General features: G+C 38.7%; 1 protein-coding gene across 1 annotated transcript in view; it reads right to left on the bottom strand.

The window, feature by feature from the left end:
- The window catches only part of LOC139723552 (uncharacterized), a 157,927-nt gene that overhangs the window by 111,671 nt on the left and 23,944 nt on the right, over positions 1 to 22,312 (bottom strand). Inside the window, 1 exon segment of the mRNA XM_071634792.1 lies at positions 396 to 710. Coding sequence (XP_071490893.1) covers positions 396 to 710 — 315 coding nt within the window.

Genomic DNA, 22,312 nt, shown 5'->3' with positions numbered 1-22,312 from the left:
AACCAGACGCAAAAATCAAACAAGTTTAAAATTTTCCAGAGGATAAGCCAAGTTTAATACAGGAACGATGACATTAACTAAAAATAACATCCGAAATCTTTCCATACTCATATTGGTACCACTTGCAAACTGTGATGTAAATGCCATCGCAGACATTAAGGATTTTTATTTTTTCTTCCTCTTAAGTACAATGGTTCTTTCCAATCAGTGCAAGCGACATTCTTAGATTTTAGAGACGTTTCTTGTCTTATTTCCAAAGTATGTTAATCTCTAAGACCCGTTGAAACTCACATTTAGTATTATTACTTCAGCGGATTCAGACACGCATTGATTCTGTTTAAAATGCTGTAATTGTCATTAGGAATGAATATTAATCTTAGACTGGTGAACCTTACTTGAAGCACTACACCTAACTCCAGCATCCTCCTGATGTCCGCAGTTCTCGACTCCGATTCCCCTGTTGCCACAGTCAAAGATGGTCGTTTCTGTTCCACTGCATGCCACGTCATCGAGCCAAATATTACCGGTGCCTTGTCCAAAGGCGGCTCTACTCAGTGCTTCTTGAGCGCCAGCAAAACCAAGACTTCTGCAGACAACGCGCGCATCGTTGATATCCCACAGGTCATCGCACACAGTTCCCCAGGCTCCGTTCGCGTAAACTTCTACTCGTCCTTCCCTTGATGTTCTGCCACCGACTAGGCGAATATTCCCTTCGAAATTAAATAGAGTAAACGTACCAACAAAGATAAATGATTATACAAAATGCCACAAACGTATGGGTATTGCGATATCATTTTGTTCATTTTCGTTGATAAAGGAAATGTTGAGTAGTATGTGGGTAAGAGTTTTATTCAAATGCGGCTTAACCTGTATTCTTCTGGTCTAAAGTATCATTCTTACATCTATTGCGGATCGAGAGAATTATGATAATATCTCACAGCCTACCCAGTGATTAAAGGAATCTAATAATGGAGGGACTTTTCTTAAAGGGGAAATATTCAGTCCGAACATCAGTTTTCTTCTAAGAAGGAGGAAAATACTACGAGTTTAAATTACAGTTATGATCGAAATTGGATGAAAAATAAGGACGTTATGACATTTTGAAGTTGAGGTATTTCCTTTTTTAGTATTCAGGAAACAGTTCTTGAAGTGAGCATGCATCCTCTCACACTAGCGCGCCGGAAGACTTCTCTTTTTTTTTGGGGGGGGGGGGGGGTGCAAAAACTCAAAAGAAGCAATATGTGACGATGTGAAATTCTTGGCGACTTAACGAAGCAACCGAACGGGGGGCGGGGGAGGGTGTGGAAGGGGATATCCCCCCCCCCCCCCTACGGTAGGGACCTTTTGTGAAACAGAGTACAGTGTACAGAAGTCGCGTTTATAGAGCAATTAAAAGCAAATTTTCTAAGAAATTAAACATACTAAAAAAAATCGATGCGAAGGACTACGATAACATTATTATGTACGGTGGTACATTAATGTGACGGTGTGAGGGTGTTGCAGGGCGATTTTCCCTCCCACGGTATAGGGACTTTTTGTTAAAACAGAGTACAAAAGTAGCGATTATAGAGCATTTAAAAGCAAATTCTTAGGGAATCATTCTGAAGGACTATATTCGATAATAACACACGGGGGGTACATTATGTCGAAAATAGAATTCGGAATAACGAAACTTCGGATTAACGAATCTTCGGACTGAAGAGCCTTCGGAATAACGAACCTTCGGAATAACGAGCTGTAACCGCTTACAACACACACCTTACCAACCACTGCAACAACCAACACATGCAACCTACAATCAACGTCAATGTATTAAGATTTTTTTTTCCCTTTGGAGGACCGTCAGACTATTATGCCAAAACTCCCATTTCCTTATAATTGTGACCCGCTACTATACAAAAGGATCCTAAAGTCGCTGACGGCTGAGCCGAGAAAATCGAGTTTGAAGTCACATCATCAAGATTGGTCAAACCAATCGGATTTCTGTTTTTGGCATAATTTTGTAGTCTAATGTTTTGTCTATCATCTGCCGAAATTTCGAAACTGAATGATTAAAGGAAAGGCAAGAAATCAGCGTTTTTCTAGGCCATGATTTTCCGACTTTCATCGTAGCAGAAATGTGTCAGAAGGTTTGGATGTAGCGCCACAGCTAGACTCCGCCCCTAGCAACGAGGAAGTGATCTTATTGGTCAGTGCGTGGCATCCTGGTTGCTGATTGGTCGTGCGTAGAACGCTGGCGCTAAGCTTGAATGAACATCGCGGATGTCGCTAGGAGCATGCCTTCTATTGTCAAGCGGTGAAAACTGTCTCGCCTCCCCTTGATCATGATAGCGTCGGAAGGAAAACTTTGAAGGCGTTTCTCTCAAAACTCTGATTTCATCAAACACTTGACATGTGCCAATAAAATCATCGATATCTCCGCAACCGAGTCCTTTTATGATTCATGCTATATTATGAAATTAAAGTAGAAGAGTAAGGGAATAACGTCATGCCATTTTCAGAAAATTGTCCTCCCCGACTTTCGGATCCTTTTGTTGTAGCGGGTCACAATTATTATTCTTCCTCCATTATCATTTTCTGCACATGGTTACAGTAAGTGGGTAAAACAAACAAACAAACAAACAAACAAACAAGCATGTCAATATGGAGTTTTCCACGCTTGCGTCCACATAATATCATTATGGCTGTGTAAAGGAATTAATAACAAAAACACACATGGACCTTCCTTCCTGAATATTTTTCACCATTTCACTGCAATTGTGACACTTTTTTGTTTGTTTGGTTTATTTTTTGGAAAAAAAAAAAGAAAATGGGATTTCAAGTGAACCGCATGAGATTCATGCATCCTAGCAGAGCATATCCCTGCATTGGTTGCTGACCAGATTTGGGGGGTCTTACGATGATTTCTATGGCAAGGAGGCTCTGCTAGCACTAAAACGAGCACATGAACCCACCATTTTTACAATTGTTCTGCTTGTAGTATCCCTTCTTCTACAATATGACAACGTTTCGTAAAAATGACATGGGTTTTGAATGTGCAGCATGACATTCATGAACCCCACCTAATTAGGGCACCCACGATAGGTTTGTAACGAGATTTGGGGGTCCTAGGGTGATTTCTATCATGTATGGATGCTGCCAGCACAAAGGGTAGGACATGAACCCCACTTTTTATTGTTTTTCTGGAATTAGTAAGCCTTGTTCTATAATTTGGCAAAGTTTCGTGAAAGTGACATGGGTTTTGGATGAACGGCATAAGTTCGATGAACCGACTGGTCAGGGTATCCTTGTATAGGTTCCTGACCAGATTTTGGAACTTACGATGAAATATATGTCGCATGGGGGCGCTGCTAGCACAAAAACGAGCACATGAACCCCCGCTTTTAATTAATTTTCTGGAATAAGTAGCCTTCTTCTACGTTTTGGTCAAGTTTGGTGAAAATGACATGGGTTTTGAATGAACAGTATAAGTCTTATGAACCCACCTTGTCAGGGCGTCCCTGCATAGGTTCCTGACCAGATTTTTGGGACTTACGATGATATATGTCGCATGGGGCGCTGCTAGCACAAAAACGAGCATATGAACCCCCACTTTTAATTATTTATCTGGAATTAGTAAGCCGTCGTCCACAATTTGGTCAAGTTTGGTGAAAATGAAATGGATTTTGAATGTACAGCATAAGCTTTATAAACTTACCTTGTTAGGGCATAACTGCATAGGTTCCTTATCAGATCTTGGGAACTTACGATGATATCTGTCGCATGGGGCGCTGCTAGCACAAAAACGCGCACATGAACCCCCACTTTTAATTGTTTATCTGGAATTAGTAATCCTTCGTCTACAATTTGGTCAAGTTTGGTGAAAATGACATGGGTTTTGAATGTACAGCATAAGTTTTATGAACCTTGTCCTCTTGCTCACCCCTAACAGAAAACGTCGATAAGAAGGATTTGAGATATTTCGGTGTTTTCTGCCGCGTGAGGGCGCTGCTCGCTCAAGAATGAGAGTGTAAATTCAAACTTTAAAACATTTTCCTCGTTTTTGATACCCTTTTCTGCAATTCTTGTAAATTTGGAGAAAATAACTTCAATTTTGAAAGAATTATGGGGATTTAAGTTTGTCAATGCAGATTTTGTTGCCAATCATGGTCTTGATCCTGTAACGCTACTATTTTGGTACAGGACAGCAGATTAGTCATATTCTTCAAAGTCCCGTAGAAGAAAAACAAGCACATGAACCTATGGTCTTATTTACATATTTGGGCTTCGGATGAATCAAAGTTACGGTATGGAAAGTTTGAAGAAAATGACATGGACTTCACTTTCACTGATGAACGTCCTAAATGTCCGAAATAGACAAAATGGCAATTAGACAAAGTTGATATTAGACGAATTGGAATTAGACGAACCGAATATCAGACGAACAGGTGATTACACAATGTTGTATAATAATTGTAGACCAGATGGCAATAGACCAAATGGATATTAGACGAAATGGGCATAGCCTATCTGGTAATTAGTAGACGAACTAGTCATAAGGCTAAGTGGCGATTGGACTAAATGGTTTCTAAACGATTGGTTGTAGATGAAACAGGATTAGACCAAGGTGGGTTGACGAAGTGGGAGTAAACCAAGTGATAGATCATCGTCGTAATAGACGCTCTAAGATAAAATTTGCATCACACGACGTCCTCTGGAGTACACTGGAGGCTGTTGTCTGTTACAACGTGGTACAAGTCTTGAATTCTTTGCCCTCCTCCAATCTCGATTTCTGAGTAAATGCTTTTAATATAATTCTACCTCAGTCCATCTCTTCTGGCAAGAGATCAAAATTTAATTCATCTAATAGTCAAATTAGAATTTTAAGACCAGAATTAGTACTAAAGCAAGGGCAGTGTTAAAACAGAAGAGGCCATCTCCCCCTTTTTTTTCTGAGGGGGGGGGGGGGGAAGGGAGATCAAACCAGTATCATAATATCAGATTAAGTCTTGAAACTTTTAGACTTGAACTAAGAGTTGAGTGGCTTTGCTACAACACATAAGAGGCCACCCCTTTATTTTTGGATAGAATCATTATCATGATAATTCACATTATGGTTTTAAAGCTTTTTAAACTTGAACTAAAGATATGAGTGGTTTTGCTACTAACATACACTGCAAATAAATGTGGGCTATTTTCTGCTTCCAATGCTGATTTCTGTCAAAGTGTAGTTTTAGACGTGAACAGCACAACATTTTACATCTATTTAGGTGAAACTCACCCACACAACAATTATGGAGCCTTTAAGATATCAACATAATGACAAAACGGTTCCTCACTTGTGTCTGAAATACGTTTGGAATATGTTAGGAATATTGTTATGCCATCATACATGATAGCTTGAAAAAAAAAGGAAAGAAAGAAAGAAGAAACATAGGCCTTAATGCTGGTCATAAGGCGGTTCAGACTTTGCCGAAAATAAAGGTTTTAAACATAAAATTTTGTAAAGCCGAAAACCCAACTTCTTGTGCGTAAACACGCACACCAACACGCACACCCTCACGCACACACACATACAATAAAATCTCTAAGTCGGACTTTCTTGATCTGTTTTTAAAACCTACAGACCTCCTAGTAATAATTTGCCTTGCATTGTAGGCAACGGCGTAACCAGGATTTCATCTTAAGGGGGGGTGTTAGTCTGCGAGGGAGCGAAGCGACCGAGCCCGAGCGAGCGGAGCGAGCGAGGGGGGGGGGGGGGGGGGGGAGGGTGTGGGAGGGGGTGTGGGAGGGGGTGTCCCCCCTCCCACGGTAGTAAGAACTTTTTGCATTTTGATGTTGTAAATGGTGCAATTTGATGCATGTTTTTGCGCGTTTTATCGACTTGAAACAGTCCCACTTGTTTATGGTAGCAGTTTATTTTGATGTAGATTATTATTGAACAATTTGCCTATAAAATGGTATAATTTAGATACACTCTCGTATTAATTCTTTTCACTGAATATCATGAACGCGACTGAACCCGAGCGAGCGGAGCGAGCGAGGGGGTAGAGGAGGGTGTGGGAGGGGGTGTCCCCCCTCCCACAGTAAGAACTTTTTGCATTTAGATGTTGCAAATGGTGCAATTTGATGCATGTTTTTGCGCGTGTTATCGACGTGAAACAGTCAGGCTTGTTTAAGGTAGCAGCATATTTTAGTGTAGATTATTATTGAACAATTTGCCTATAAAATTATATAATCTAAATACACTTCTTGTATTAATTCTTTTCACTAAATATCATGAACGCCACTGAACCATACCAAGTGGAGCGAGCGAGGGGGGAGGGGAGGGTGTGGGAGGGGGGTGTCGCCCCTCCCACGGTAAGAACTTTTTGCATTTTGGTGTTGTAATGGTACAATTTGATGCATGTTTTTGCGCGTTTTATCGACTTGAAACAGTCCCACTTGTTTATGGTAGCAGTTTATTTTGATGTAGATTATTATTGAACAATTTGCCTATAAAATGATATAATTTAGATACACTCCTTGTATTAATTCTTTTCACTGAATATCATGAACGCGACTGAACCCGAGCGAGCGGAGTGAGCGAGGGGGTAGGGGAGGGTGTGGGAGGGGGGTGTTCCCCCTCCAACGGTAAGAACTTTTTACATTTTGATGTTGCAAATGGTGCAATTTGATGCACGTTTTTTGCGTGTTTTAACGAGTTGAAACAGTCCCACTTGTTTAAGGTTGCAGTATATCTCAATGTAGATTATTATTGAACAATTTGCCTATAAAATGGTATAATTTAAATACACTAGTCTTCTTGTATTAATCATTACACTGAATATCATGAACGCTGTCTGTTCAGCAATCAAACAGAAAAAGCATGCACACGAGGGTGCAGATAGGGGCATATCCCCTCCCACACGAAGGTGATTTTGCGTTTTCAGACCTAAAATTCAGCGATCTGGTGCAAATTTTTGGTGCAATACTTTTTCATTGAAGTGTTAAAATCACGGAATTTAGCTCTTATTCCGAATGTGCACCATCTGTGGGAATGTATAAAGTCTAGTGAGGTAGAGCTTAGGGGAAGGGGGATTCCCCCTCCCGCTCGCGGGAGCTTGGAACTTTTGCATGGCGGGGGGGGGGGGGGGGCGAGCAGGGTTAGTGTTATCTCCACCCTTCCCTTCCGATGGAGCTTTTGCCTTTTTAAGGCTGAAATTGAGATATCTCGTATACGCATATTTGATGGAATCAACATTTGGAAAATCACCCCTCCCTCCAAAAAAACAAACCAACAAAACAAAACAAAAAAAAACTGATGGGGGGGGGGGGGCTGAGAGAGGAAAGGGTCGATTAAAAGGGGAAATTTCCCTTATACATGAGGGAACTTTGAGTTTTCGGAATATATTAGGTGATAAGTCTTGTGCACTCAGAATTATTCAGAATTTCTTTTAAATCTAAAAAGTGTACTTAGCTACTGTAATATTGTATGGGGCAACTGTAGCAAAACCTTCTTCAGAAAAAGGCTCCTCGTATATGCACACATTCACATTTTTTGGCTCACACTGATCCCATATTTTATCGCCTAAAAACTCTAAAGGCCCATGATATACATTTATACCTAACTGCTATATTTATGTATTTGATAAACACATTCAAAATTCATTACCATTTTTCCATAATGCCCTAGTAACTAATGATCACATTCACTCATACCCTACCCGTCGTTCCCATGATTTTCATTTAAGTAATCCAAACTTTTACTTGCTCAAAAGTCGATTACACATCACGGTCCGGATACATGGAACACTCTTCATGAGGAGTTGAAGCAGTGTGCCTCCTTGTTTTCATTCAAAGCAAACTTAAAGAAGCATATTTTTATCACAGTATAATTCAAATACGAATTAAGCACGAATAATTTATATGACTTATGTTGGTCTCCCGATAGTAGCAATATCGTAAGTCATTCCCTCTTCCAGCAAACCAATTTTATCATTCTAAATCCCAGCCTATCTGCCCCTGTGCACTCTCAAGCACTCGCACGCACATCACCACCATCACACATCAAAGTTTATTTTCCCCTGCTATCTTCGCAGCAGAATTTGTATTGTTTACCAATTTACCTACCTATAACCTTTTCCTCGGGCCGGCCATCTTTTCAAGCAATGCTTACAATGGCGGCCCTCTGCATTATCACTTCTTAAATATGACAATGTTATTGTAATCCCAGCTGCATAGACATGCATACTGTAATATCATTAATTTCCTTTTATATCGTTGTTTATGCAAGTCAAACGACTCTGTTTCAAATATACTTTGTATGTTTCCCATGTTCACGACTATTCAATCTATGTATATATTGATTTGCAGAAAATAAAGTATCTACCAAACAAACAAAGAGGCACAGAGGGGGATGGTTTGGGAGGGGGATACCCCCTCCCAAGCACCAGAAATTTTGCATATTTTGAATTGAAATTCAACGATCTGGTGCAAACTTTGAGTGAAATATTAAAAAAAAAAATATCTGTTGATGAAACGTCGCAAAGGAGACCCGCTTCATGTGCATGCATACAGGTTACACGCATTTTTTCCCGCCTCCCAAATCCCCGGTCCAAATCTTAGGGGGGGGGGGGGCGCCAGTGATTGTAGGCGCGTTTATACGCACCAAAAATCAACGGCTTTGAAAATTATTTCTTTTATTTCCGGAAACTGATAGTGCTTTTGATAGGACACGCACACACCCAAAATCATTATTAATCTTTTTGTCCATCATTCTATCTATCGTGATCCGCATCAAGATGAAAATATTAGTCCATCTTGATCTTGTCTCGCACATGACGAAAGACCTAAGTTTTTAATCCCGTGTTGCAATTCGCCGCACTAGGTCCAAGGTGTGAGTGCCCCTGGTCATACTTCTGCCATCATTTAAACATGCGTATATGAAAGTTACAAACTTCTTTAACCGCTTCGCTTGTGGGCAAGTGAGAATTATATTTTTTCATGTGTGAACAGCTGCAAGTAAAACTGATTTTTCACATCGCGATCAAAAACATATAAGTATTGTGTGTGAAAAGGTGTGCCAGGCATTCAAGCGTACCGAGATTGCAAATAGGAAAAAGAGAATGTGATCAAGCAAACTCACATAAAGTTTGAAATTAAGCAAATTTGCCGTATGAATGGATACTGGAATCCCGGAGGGTGATATGAAAGTTAATTGCAATTAAATGCATAATAATAATTTCCATTTGCAGATGAAAAAAAAAAAAACAGCATTAGTCTTTTCAAATAGTTCTGAAATGTGAGTTAAGGATATAAACAACCACTCTGAAAATTTGAATCAGTACAATCGATGTTAAGTATTGTTAAATACACAAAATGTGAACATGATAAAACTATTTCCAGATTAAACCGTTTACAGTTACGGTTTATCGAGAACTATACTAATATCTCCTTATATTTTAGGTTCTATTGCAAAAATTACGAACCTACACATAATAAATGAAATGTGATATCTGGAACACTTTTTAAATCACTGCTCCCAAACTTAAACAGCACCATTACGTTTGAAATCATGGTTCGGAGATGTTTTTCAATCACGTTTCGCCAGAATTAAGCAACGAACATTATTGACCTTCAATCAGGTGTTGTTTTTTTTTTTCTTTTTAGGGGGGGGGGGGGGGGGGTTGAGTCCCTATATTCCTCCAATTGTTCCAAAGAAGATGTCGAAGCCGCTTCTCTATTCCTATCTGGCTAAGATGTTCCAACAATTTTGAGAGACTCAAAAAAAAATCTTAAATGGCCCAATTACAAAATTTGAATTGTGGTCTACCTTTAAGGCAATGCCTTCAAACAAGACTCCAGGGTTGGACGGTCTCCCAAGTGAATTTTATGTAATATTTTTCAATGATATTGTTGATATGCTGATAAATTCATATAATTTTTCTTTCACTAATGGTTTATCAAGCCAGACACAAAGAAATAGAGTAATAACATTCATGAATTTGAATAACTTTGTTTTTGAAAGAAGGGAAAGACCCTCTAGAAATAAAAAGTTATAGGCCAATTTCTTTGTTAAATGTGGATTACAAAATTAATTGCTAAAGTAATGAGTCAACGCTTAAAAAGGGTTATCAAATCTCTAATTTAAGCAGATCAACAGGGATTCTTGAGTGGTCGTAATATTAGTGCAAAATATTCGGACCATTAATGACCTCATTGAATACTCTGATTTTGGGGATAAGCCTGGTTCAATAGTCTTATTAGATTTTGAAAAGGCCTTTGGTTGGATTGAACACTACTACTTATGTAAGTCATCGACCTTTGAAAAAATGTTACTTATTATATCAAAACTTTTTATAATAGTAGATCTAGCTTCATCATTAATAATGGATTATTGTCAAAGTAATTTTCAATGAACCGGGGTATATTTCAGGGTTGCCCATATCACCTTATTTGTTTATCTTGGCCATTGAAATGTTGGCTATTGCTTTTAGGGACAGTCCAGTCATCAGAGGTATTAAGGTGGGGATGTGGAGAAAAAAAAATCCCCTTGTTTGCTAATACTATTTGCGTTTTAAATGATGAAATAGATTCTTTTCTCAATCTGTTTGAATTGTTGAATTATTTTTCTAGTTTTTCAGGTTGCCGCATAAATATGTCTAAATCTGAAGCAATTCGCGTTGGTAACTTAAAGAATAGCAAAGAAAAACCCGTTAAAGATAATGGCCTCACTTGGAAAATTAAGACTGTTAAAGCTTTGGGTGTTATATTTTCTTTGGACAAGCGATCTTTATATGAATCAAATTTTCCTGTAAAGTTAAAAAAAAGATAGAACAAGTTATGAATTGCTGGAGGCAGAGGAACTTATCATTCATTAGGAAAATAACAGTTGTTCAAACTTTCTTACTGCCTCAGTTATAGTACTTGTTTTCAGTTTTATGTATCAACATTCCTAAATCATTCTTTAAAAGACTGGATAGTGTATTACATAAATTTATTTGGAATAATGGCAATGACTGGATTAAAAGAGTTTTTACTATGTGATTCATATGAAGAAGGCGAGCTGAAAATGATAGATCCTTGTACCTATGCAAAATCACAGAAAATGGCCTGGGTGAAACACTTTTTTAATAATGATTATATGAGTGCATGGAAGTATATAGAAATCGAATTGCTCAAATTGTTTCACAATTATTATTTAATGCTATGGAAACAAGAAACTCCCCAATGTGTGTTTGATAAATTGAAAAACTGTCAAATTATTGAAACTCTGAAGATTTGGTATGAATGTAGACATTGTTTTGCCTTTAATCTGTAATTGCTTTTGAAAGGATAATGCTACAGCTCGTATTAGTCAAAGCATGCCCAATTTCAGCCCTAAGCCCTTTCAAGCACTTCATCGTTATTGCTTTTTGTCTTATTCATTGCACAGATCATGGCTTGGTGAGATTAAGCGCTTGAATAGCCATGTACTTCAAATCCTCTTTTAAGTTTTGCCAGTTTACACTTGTCAAGAGTGTGTGCTTTCTTTCCGGCAGTATTCAGATAGGCTTAAAGAGTATATTATTTGAATTGAGTTGTATATATCATTTTAAAGCTTATAGTCTGCTCTTTATGAATCTGCCTTCAACTAAAATTCCATGTCCGGCGACATTCTTCTTTTTTTTTTTTTGGGGGGGGGGGGGGGGGTGGGGTGGGGGGATGGGTTATGGTGCAGGGTCACAGACACACACACACAAACACACATACACAGACACATACAGATTAAAGGCAAAACATAGTTCTGGTACGCCTGCAAAATTGTCAAATTTCGCTCCAAAATGTACACACATGCCTAAGAAATTTGTGGAATAACGCTGCAATAACAAGATATTCGTTGGGTAACGACGAAAATGACAAATATTAACCAAAAAGGTTCGCATCTCAGAACTTACCCGATCTTAAGTCAGGCCAAAATGTACACGCATGCCTAAGAAATGTGTGGAATAACGCTGTAATAACAAGATATTCGTTGGGTAACGACGAAAATGCAAAATATTAAACAAAAAGGTTCGCATCTCAGAACTTACCCGATCTTAAGTCAGGCTAACCAAGACATTCTTCCCACTTAAAGTCTTTATTTCGAAACAAAGCGTATGCATGTTTACGTACCCTGGGTTTTCTAACCAACTCAAAAACAATTTTATCAAAGATATTTTAGGGTGGTGAGTTGGCTCAGTCAGTAGCGCGTCTGCCTCACGATCACGCGGACCGGGTTCGAACCCGTGTCTGAACTGAGCAATGCTGTGTGTAAACATACCGCCCCTCTATAGCAAGAGGCAAAACATTCTGTCCCTCTGACAGGACATAAAATGGAAGTCCCGTGTATAAGAGAGTAACATCTCATTCACATAAAAGATCCCACTTCATTCATTCATCGCAATTGTTTTTCTTGAACAACTTCCCTTTAAAGTTTTGGCGCAATTCAACACACTGGATAGTTTTTTAATTAGATATTGAAAGTATGAGATCTGCCAACATCTGTCCGCAGTTTTACTTTTTATTTTAAAAAAAAAAAGTTTAATGAGTAGGATATCAGACTGTAAGAAAGAACAACATAGACTCACCATATGTCGTGGCAATCGCCGATGCCAGGAGGCAAAATACGGCTATTGCTCTAATCATCATCTCGCCAATGGTGATGCTGCCGACACGCCCAAGTGTCTGAGAAAAAGATGCTGATAGTGTTTGCCAGAGAAAGCTTCTTGTCATGAGACCCTCACAACTTCGATGTTTCGGAAGTGTGTGCTGTGTCGGCACAAGAGGCCAGCTTCTTATTTTGTTGGCACAAACACGACAACCAGGATCTGCGCTGTCCTTGAGCTGGAGACACAGCGTCCTACACAGCTCTCGTCCGCATGTGCTCGAAACCAATTTGTTTACTCTCTCACATCTACTTCAGGACTCATGACAATCAACATGGCATTGGAAGTCTGCATAAAATTGATCAGTAACAAAAGAGAAGTGTAACTCATGGAAACGAGATACAGTTTCGTTACTTGCAGGTATAGTTCTTTATCTAAAAGTGGCAATACTTGAAGGAGAAATCCGTACCAGTTAAAAGTTATGAAATGGAAAACTTTTGTTTTATGAGAACAACCCTGAAAAATTGATAAAAATCCAATAACAATTAGGGAAGTTATGAAATTATGAAGTTTTGCTAACTTTCACTAAGCAATCCTTGAACAGTCGGAATGATTATGCAAATGAGTGAATAAATGCCGTCATGCCTTACAACTTCCTTCGGTTTGTACACAGGTACTCGAAATTTCCCGCTTTTCTTTTTTCTATTTTTTTCTTCAAATGTCATTTTGACCTAGTCTCATATAGTAATTTACCACACTGATCACTATATTGAATGAATTCAGCCAGAATTATCATTATGTAGGTCTAATACACCATTTCACCCCCGCCCGTGTAATTTTTTCTGTATCATTTTTGTACATGATCGATTTGAAATTGAATCATCGGCTTATTTTTTTTATTGATGTTCTTTACCACAAGGCTCCAGATTCTACATGCTTCGTCCCTCCATATTTCATTTCCATGACTTCAGTTTTCATGACAATGTAAAGACTAAGGTTCAAAAAAAAAAGTTTTCAAAAAGTTGTGAACCGATTTGAATGCGGTTGCTCCTGATATTACCTGTGTCGAGGAAAAGTTCAAATATGATTTTCAAATTACCTTTCGTTTTCTTGGCCACATTTTGATGACACTTTTCTTATTCTGCTTCGTCTATTTACAATGGCAACTAAACATGTAGAATTGAGGATTCCCGTAGTAAGTAAGTTTGATTACATTAAAACACGCCGTTCATGATGAACATCTTCTCTGCCAAGGCTTTCCGCTGTTTGATGTTAACACATTGCACATGGGGATTTCTATTGTATGTTGAATATGTCCAAAAAAGTATACATACCAAAAATTGGACTCTCAATTTATTTGATCAGTGATCAACAGGCTAAAATAAGATCATGGGCTTAATTTGCATTACTAATGGATTAAAATTAGACATTGACAAAAAATATGTATAGATTACGACGGGGGTGTGGCGAGTGCCGAATTTCGTTGCGATCGCGCCTTGATGGCCGATATGGGGGGGGGGGGCGGAATCCGCCTCCCCAGATTTATCATGGCCAACAAAGCCTGGCCTAATTAGGATTAATATAGTAGATATTTTAGAATACTTCAATGAAAGTTAACTTTGCACTAAAATGGCTTCAAACAAGCAATCTAATACAATTTTTGCCAATATGAAAATATAAACACTGTTATTGTCTTTTCTACTCATTTTCAGGTAATTCAGATTCAACAAATTCAGTCAATTCAACTAATATCTGTCACATGATCTTTACATGTTATATTTGTATACATAAATGTCAGTATTCACAGATGTCATAAATGCCTGATTAGGTAAATACAGTAGAAATTTTAGAATACTTCAATGAGAAGTAACTTTGCACCAAAATTGCTTCAAATAATCAGAATTTTTGCCAGTATGAAAATATGGGGTAAACACTGTTACTGTGTTGCGTAATCATTATTATTCAAGTTCCAACAAATTCAGTTAATTCAATGAATATTTATTACATGACCTTTACATGTTATGGTAGTATACATAAATGTCAGTTCCGCGCTACATTATGTTACACGGCCATAATTCTAGATTTCATGTTACAGTAGGAAAACCGTGTTTTACCTATGAAGAAAACAGAGTTTAACAGAATGTAATCATAATATGCAAATCGCAACTATTTAAAGTTTTATCAAGGAAATGTTGATGGAAATAAAGGGAAGTACTGAAAAAAAAAACTGGCTTGCAGAATTCGGTCCCCTCAGTCTTTCGGTGTTTATTTTCTCAGTCTCTATGATAAGTATCTGACAAGTGTATGCTGATATCAATTCAATATCAATCACTACTCAATAGACTAATCACTAAGATGATTATGAAAGTCATGATATATGGTAACAAGGTTTATTGATGATTTCATCGTCATTCTTTTAAGTTTATTCAGAGGGCACTTTTTTCATCGTGATTCGAAATGAAACACGTAGAGGCGAAACACATGAAAGATTATTAGGTCTTTAGACAAAATAAGGGGAAAAATAAGTTGATTTTTTTTGTTTCTGTTTGTGGAGGGAGCACAATATTACTTTTTCGGCCAACAAAGTTTCAAAATTATACATTTTTTTTAGTGAGTTTTTTAGTGGGCCCAAAAGGGCCACCGGAGGGGGAAGACACTAGTATGGAGCCCTGAGATGAACTTCTTTTCACAGCACCGTTTGGGAGGTTGTTGTTTTTTTCCTTGCTGTTTCGTTTTTTTTTTATATTTTCATTTCTAATTTATCCATGTCTTTGCAAACGTGTGCATGATCTCCAAACACTTTACAGACTGAAGTGTCTATACGATTTCCCAGACAGATATTTTTTCACATTGACGTCGATGTTCTGCACTCCAGTTAGCCAAGTAGTCGCCTACAAGGATCGTAGATAACATTATGTTTTTAAAGAGGTTTATACAGTTGCTTTCAGACTTCCGTAAAGTGAGAGGGGTGTTCTACACTCTAGTTAGCCAAATAGTCGCCTACAAGGATCCAATACACTGTAGATAACATTAATTTTTAATTTTTAATACCAGTAAAACACTGAGTTACTTCAACCTTTCACGCGTAGTTCTTTCTGCACAAACAAGATGATCTGATTTGATTTGATTTAATTTGATTTCTGAATATTCACAAAGTAAATATAACGTAAAAACATTTTTCCAAAATTAATTGTAGACTGGATGAAATATGAACATAATAACGATCATGTCCCATTCATACCAAACATACGTGAATTGTAATCATACGCGAACAAAGTCAGAATTAATGGAAAATCGTTAATCATTCAATTAAATTATTGGAACAAAAGGCAGGAGACCGCCATCTTATGCAGTAGATTGATTTTGATCACCGCCTTAAAAATGTTACATGTTTACTTATCGTTACAAATCATTTTATTACGAGGTGGGCGCATGGTGGAGTGAATAGAAAATTCATCAGTGGGAGGGTGGGTTATAGGGTGCGTGTATAATGGATTTGCAGTGTAATCAATCTATTGTAGTGTTTTTTTTTTATTCTGTGTGGATTTCATTATGAATCTTATGCTTGTGAACATGTATGAGTGGATGTGCACATAATATGTGAATGTGTGTGTGCGTGTGTGTGTGTGCGCATATCAATGTATGTGCACAAGTCGTGTAACATTTTGGCGAAGAGAAAAAGCTGTCTATATCTTTGCTGTCTATATCTCTGTGCTTTTCATCAGGCACTAAACTCTTGCTGGAAAAAATTACGTTTTTGGTACATAATTGATTTTTAAATAAATTTCAGATCAACCTGATATAAAACAACATTGATCAAAAACTGGTATCTTATACAGTTTTCCGGCAGTGACACTACCACCAGGCTACCCCTGGTCGCCGGCAGTGACACGATGAACTTGGAACAAATACCAAAGCTCAGAAATTCCTACATTGTTACGTTAAGTTATCCAAGGCGGACAAGGGATTAATGAAAGCAATAGAATATTATTCAACAGGGTGAAATTCGAGGTGTGAATTGTCTTGTTTTCATCGACTCGGGGATGGGAGAGTGGAGTCCATTTGTTTATCTTATATCACATAAGCCTACTTGCCAAGGACACTATTAGAAAATTTGACTATGCAGTATTTCCACAAAAAAGGGAGATTTTTTTTTACACGGCTTTACACAAGTGTATACCGTGAAATAAATTATTTATTATAGGGACGACGCTCGGTGCTTTCTAGCCTTTTGGCAAGGCCTTGTGGCTGTGACTGCGAGAGAACGGGTGAACGCGAGACCGAGCGGCGCACCCCTGAGGCCTTTTGAAACTTGACATGAATTTCTTATCTTGAGCGTTGTTTCTTGCCGATTCTGCTACCCTGTAGGGTAGCGGCCAATCAGCGACCGCATTGCTCACCACGCCGTCGCATCTAATGAATACGAAGTATGCATGTCGGCGGCTCGCTCATCCGTAGCTGCCTGCATTGCCAGCGCAGCGTTGACACGTCCTCATTAGCATACCAACTGTGCTCAGACTCATGAATATATGAATAATTCATATTCGCCTTCGTCGGGAGGCGGTAGGGATCAAAAGGCCTCGTGGCTGCGCCACTCGGTCTCGCCTTCACCCGTTTTTCGCAGTTCTCGGTGTGGCGAGTTTAAGTCTCAATCTTCAGCCACGAGGCCTTGTCAAAAGGCTAGGTGCTTTCCGGCTCGTCGAAATACGATAAAAATCAACTGGTACAAAAAAAAAAACATAACAAATCAATGTATTACGTATACAAGGTAGTAACAATATCGCAGCAAGAAAATATTATCATACTAATTAAATGTTGTGGCAGACATAAACGTAGACCTGGGGTTTACTGGTTATGTAGCACCTGGGGAAAGGATGAGCAGTTAGAGCTACTGAGTCCCTCAGTCCACTCTAGTGATGCTCGCAGTCACAACATTTAGGTGTCCCAGGGTCATACGCGCGGATGAGCGACGGACGCGTCACTCTGTAGGACGAGGACGGCGAGTAGGTGGCGAGACTCCGAAACCGGACGAATGACGAACAACGCCGACCGACAACCGATGCCGATTAATGACGAACTATATCGAGTGGCGGATTGTGCGTGACAAGTGGCGTATGATGTATGCTGAGTGATGTGAGCGTCGCGTGCTGAATAGCATCTCGGGAGCGATGCCTGCTGGATGTCACGTTATAAGCGGTGCGGGAGGGATATTACATCATGAGTACAGCTCATCCCTGAAGTACATAAAATTTCGGGTTATCGAAATGGGGGAGTAATTCTATCATTCCTACCTCTAAACTCCATTCTGCCACATTCGTCTTGTCAACAAAAGGTATGTATATGTATAATATTGTCAAATACATAACTATTGTAACAAATCGCCCCCTTAGTTATATAATATTGTATCTTCTGTACAATGCAACTTCACAAACCAATAAATACTGTGTTGGATTAATAATTTCCTGCCATCAAACCGCCTCTTACTTTTATTATTCTTACTCAGAAGTAATACGTGTATACACCTCGATAGCACTGAAATATACAAATGTCATACTTCTCAAACATCGGGGTGAGTGCTTATAAACATAACCAATAGCTCACTTTAATATGCATTTCTTGCTCCTCACTTTAACTCAAAAGAACCTCATGGATGATTTTGATGCAATACACACAGCCTAGCCTCGTTCTCAGACCATAATAAATTTCTCCTTACGACCATCATATCAATACGGAAACTTCAAATTCTGTATGAACATTTATTGTGAGATAATTGTGTTTCTACTTTCAAAGGATTACAGCTATTTACGCTTTCCAAAAGGGGTACTTTTCCTCAGATAATGTCAGTAATTAAGATTTTCATCCACTTTGACATTGGATATACAAAAACTACATAACAAAATACAAATAACATGACAACTTACAGTTCATGAAGGGGTGCGTCAAGCTGGGGGAAATGGGGCTTCTCCTGGCCTGTGCCGCCAGAAGTCACGCTGCCTGCAGTGCTCTGGTTCTGCCAGCCATGCAAAACCAACTTGCAAGTTTGGGCGTATGCCTCAGCCTCAGTGCCTCAAAATTCCCTCAGTCTCACATCCTTCTGTAAGAAGCTCTGGGTGTCATCTGTTCACTCTCACACTTTCTCTCCCATATCTGGGTACTCTCATACTCACTTGCATACACAAACACAAAAGATTTTGCATCCTACACAATTAAACACATTTATATAACGCCTGAAGAGATCCTTGTCATTTGATTGGTTGTTTGACATTGATCATTCGGCCCATTTCACTATGACGTCATCATCTATGCAATTGTGACTCCATTTACCATGCAGTTTGGAGCCATACGATTTGCTCCATTGCACGCTCGCTGAGAGCCGGGCACACTCCTTGCGTTTGCAGCAAAGACGCTTAATTTCTATTATATTTTGGATCAAAAATTTGTCTTCCATTGATTGGTTAAAAGAGCTTCACGTGATTATAGGTATTTTGAACTATTTTAGAGTGTTGGTGTGTTTGACACTCCATGAAGTACTATTTGCAAAATGACGTCACTTTTATGACGACATTTTGCAAATAGTATATACTATTTGCAAAATGACGTCACAATCATCCTTCTTTACAATCAAGTGTACGTGGTCCGTCCACGTCCGGTCCCGAATTCTAGTGTTCAGGTTTGCAGCGGCCATACGAGCGCTTGGATACATGCGACGGCCAACTCTGACGGTGCCACGGCTGCTACGTTTTTCAATTTCCGGTCTCTCGCACTGCTGCGTATTGCAGGCGCTGCGCTGCCGCCGCAGTGCGGCTAAGCCTAACTGCGACCAGCCCCAACAAGCAGTGTTGCAGTGTAACTGTGTACACGGAGCGTCCCGGGGTTAGGCTAAGCCTATAATGATTTTCACTTTTTATTCAAATTTTTGATCCAAAATATAAAACAAATATACTTTGCCTAGTTTCGAGTTTTTTGTTAAAACTATGGGCCTCGGTGACTCCAAACTAGTACTATTCAACTGCCCATAGTTTTAACAAGAAACTCTCAAGGCCAAGTATATTTGTATACTATCTTTGGTTTGCAGTGTGTGCATGCGACGGCGCGCTAGCGTAAAGCGCTCAGTGAGCACTCTCGCGATCTCAGATTCTCTCTTGTTTCTAAATTAATAAAACATCAAATGACAAGGATCTATTTTAGGCGTTATATAAATCATATATCATTCGTGCGATGGACACAATGTTTCATTCGGTGAAAGATGAAATATTTGATCCATTTCGTCTTTCACCTAATGAAATATTATGTCCATTGCGCTCATAAACATTCATTAAAATAAAAAAAATTCCTTAATGTGGCGCCTTGTCTCCCCCTTCCGGGGATTGTTCCCCTGCACCTGCCCCTCCTACCCTCCCCCCCCCCAAAAAAAAAAAGAATAATAACAAATAAAATGACCTGGGGAATTGTGTCCATTGGTATAAATATATTTGCTTCACTCTAGCGATGACGTCCGTCCCAGGGCAGCTGTCAAGTTTGTTAAAAACCTACCCTTATGGAACAGTCATAGTTTTGCTTCAGAGTAAAACACACTGTGATTCACAATGTGAAACACAGTGAGTTTTGTGACACTGTGGTTACCTGTGCAATTTAGACATGTGGTAATGCTGTGTTATTATCACACTGTAGAAAATCACAAGGTGGATACTGTGGTATCGGATGCCATTACCACATACCTGAAAATGTCACAGTGTGTCACATTCACATAATCCCCAACAGTCTACCCAAACAAATATCACACTGAAGACTGTGGCAGTTAACACAGTATGTCACACTGAAGCATCCCATACTGTGTTATCTACCACAATCTCTCACGCTATTTATGTTATCTACCACAGCCTCTCACAGTCTCACACTGTGTTATCTATCACAGCCTTTCACTCTGTGTTATCAACCACAGTCTGAAAAAAAACACATCTTGGACAATCAGTATCCATATATCCCAGAAATTACCTGATAGACGAGTGATGGATTTCAGGACAAACATGATCCTACGTAATAATCTGTGCTACTCCTTATAGCCTCAAACAACAGTCTCATGTCCTATATACCTACAATACCATTCTATTCTTATACAAATCTATACAGACATCCTATTCCTAGATAGTCATCGGTTGTATCAATACAAAATTATAACGGCTGCTAACTAGATAACACTGTATCATTAAGATGTGAAATTACCTTTTCATGATAGAAATTATGACATTGGGTATAGCTTACAGTATTCGATAATTTCTAATAAAGTTCAAAGTAAATCCCATCATTAAGACATTGAATTTTAAGTCTATTATGTATTTTCTAAAATTTAGATGGGTTTTTATGAATGTCATGACCTATGTGAAAATTTGTGCCTGAGGAGTATCACAGGAGTGCCACAGATATACCACATGAAGTATCACATGCTGTACCTCAGCACTCCCACCTACTCAGGGAGGTGAGAGGAAACACCTCCCTGCACGTAATAGGTGATACTGACTGAGTAAAGGAAGTACTGCTTAAAATAAATCAATTGCTATAATTAACAACATATCTATCAATTAAATTCTGGAATATGTGTTTTGCTTTGTTTTGTTTTGTCCTTTTTTTATTCCAGTTGGTGACTTTGATGTGGGGTACTAGTACTCCTATGTGGTGCTGCTGTGTGGTGTTACCCTGAGATAGTCCTGTGTTACAGTATGTCAAGAAAAAAATTACAAAAATATAGTGTGGTATATTTATGTGATACAAAATGTGTACTTGCTATTGTATTTTGTGAGGTTTCGCCTTGTGGTATTACTGTATGATATCATTGTGTGATATTATTATGTGGTTCTGCAGTGGGATATACTATGCGGTTTTGCTGTGTGGTACTCCTGTGCGGTACTGCTGTTTGGTGTTGACCTGTGGTAGTCCCAAAATACCACAGGAATATTCTGTCGTATTTTCGTGTAGTACTCTCTATTGCATTTTCTCTGGTTTTGCTGTGTGGTACTCCTGTGTGGTATATCTGTCTGCTACTGTTGTGCGATACTAATGTGAATTTAAATGTGTGGTACCCCTGTGTGGTACTGCTGTGTGGTACTGTCCTGTTGTCATGTGGTATACATATGGATCCACAAACACACACACACACACACACACACGCACACAGGAATAATTATATTCTGTGTATTTTTCATGTGGTACTTTCACTTTTTGATGAACATTTTTAACATAGGAAATGTACATTACCACACCGATATCACAGCTTGCAGACTATTCTCAATACCACATGAGCCTGTGGTACTAAAATATTTATTACCTCCGCCAAGGGAGGTTATGTTTACGTTACCGTTGGTTTGTTAGTTAGTTAGTTTGTCCGTGTGCAAAATAACTCAAAAAGTAGTTAACGGATTGGAATGAAATTTGCAGGAGAGGTTGAGAATGACACAAGTACCAAACGATTAACTTTTGGTAGTGATCCGAGAATTTTGGGAAAATTTATGAGGGATTTTTTATTCTTTTTTTTTTTTTTTTTGGTTACCTGTAGAAAAAAGGATTATTTTCAAGATTCTGTTATTAGTACATCATTCAGTTCATTCTTTTTCCCCAATATACATAAGTAATTCTGTTCAAAAATACAATCCGACACGAAGGCTACGTTCATCACCAGATACATTCTTACTCCAAACACCCAGAGTAAAACATGGGTATGGTGATCGTGC

Source organism: Diadema antillarum, unplaced genomic scaffold, assembly GCF_040938485.1.
Source record: "Diadema antillarum isolate AM-2024a unplaced genomic scaffold, OU_Dant_1.0 scf00000192, whole genome shotgun sequence".
Lineage (NCBI taxonomy): Eukaryota > Metazoa > Echinodermata > Echinoidea > Diadematoida > Diadematidae > Diadema > Diadema antillarum.
Note: the sequence above shows the minus strand (reverse complement) of the source record. Positions and strands in the feature narration are given on the sequence as shown.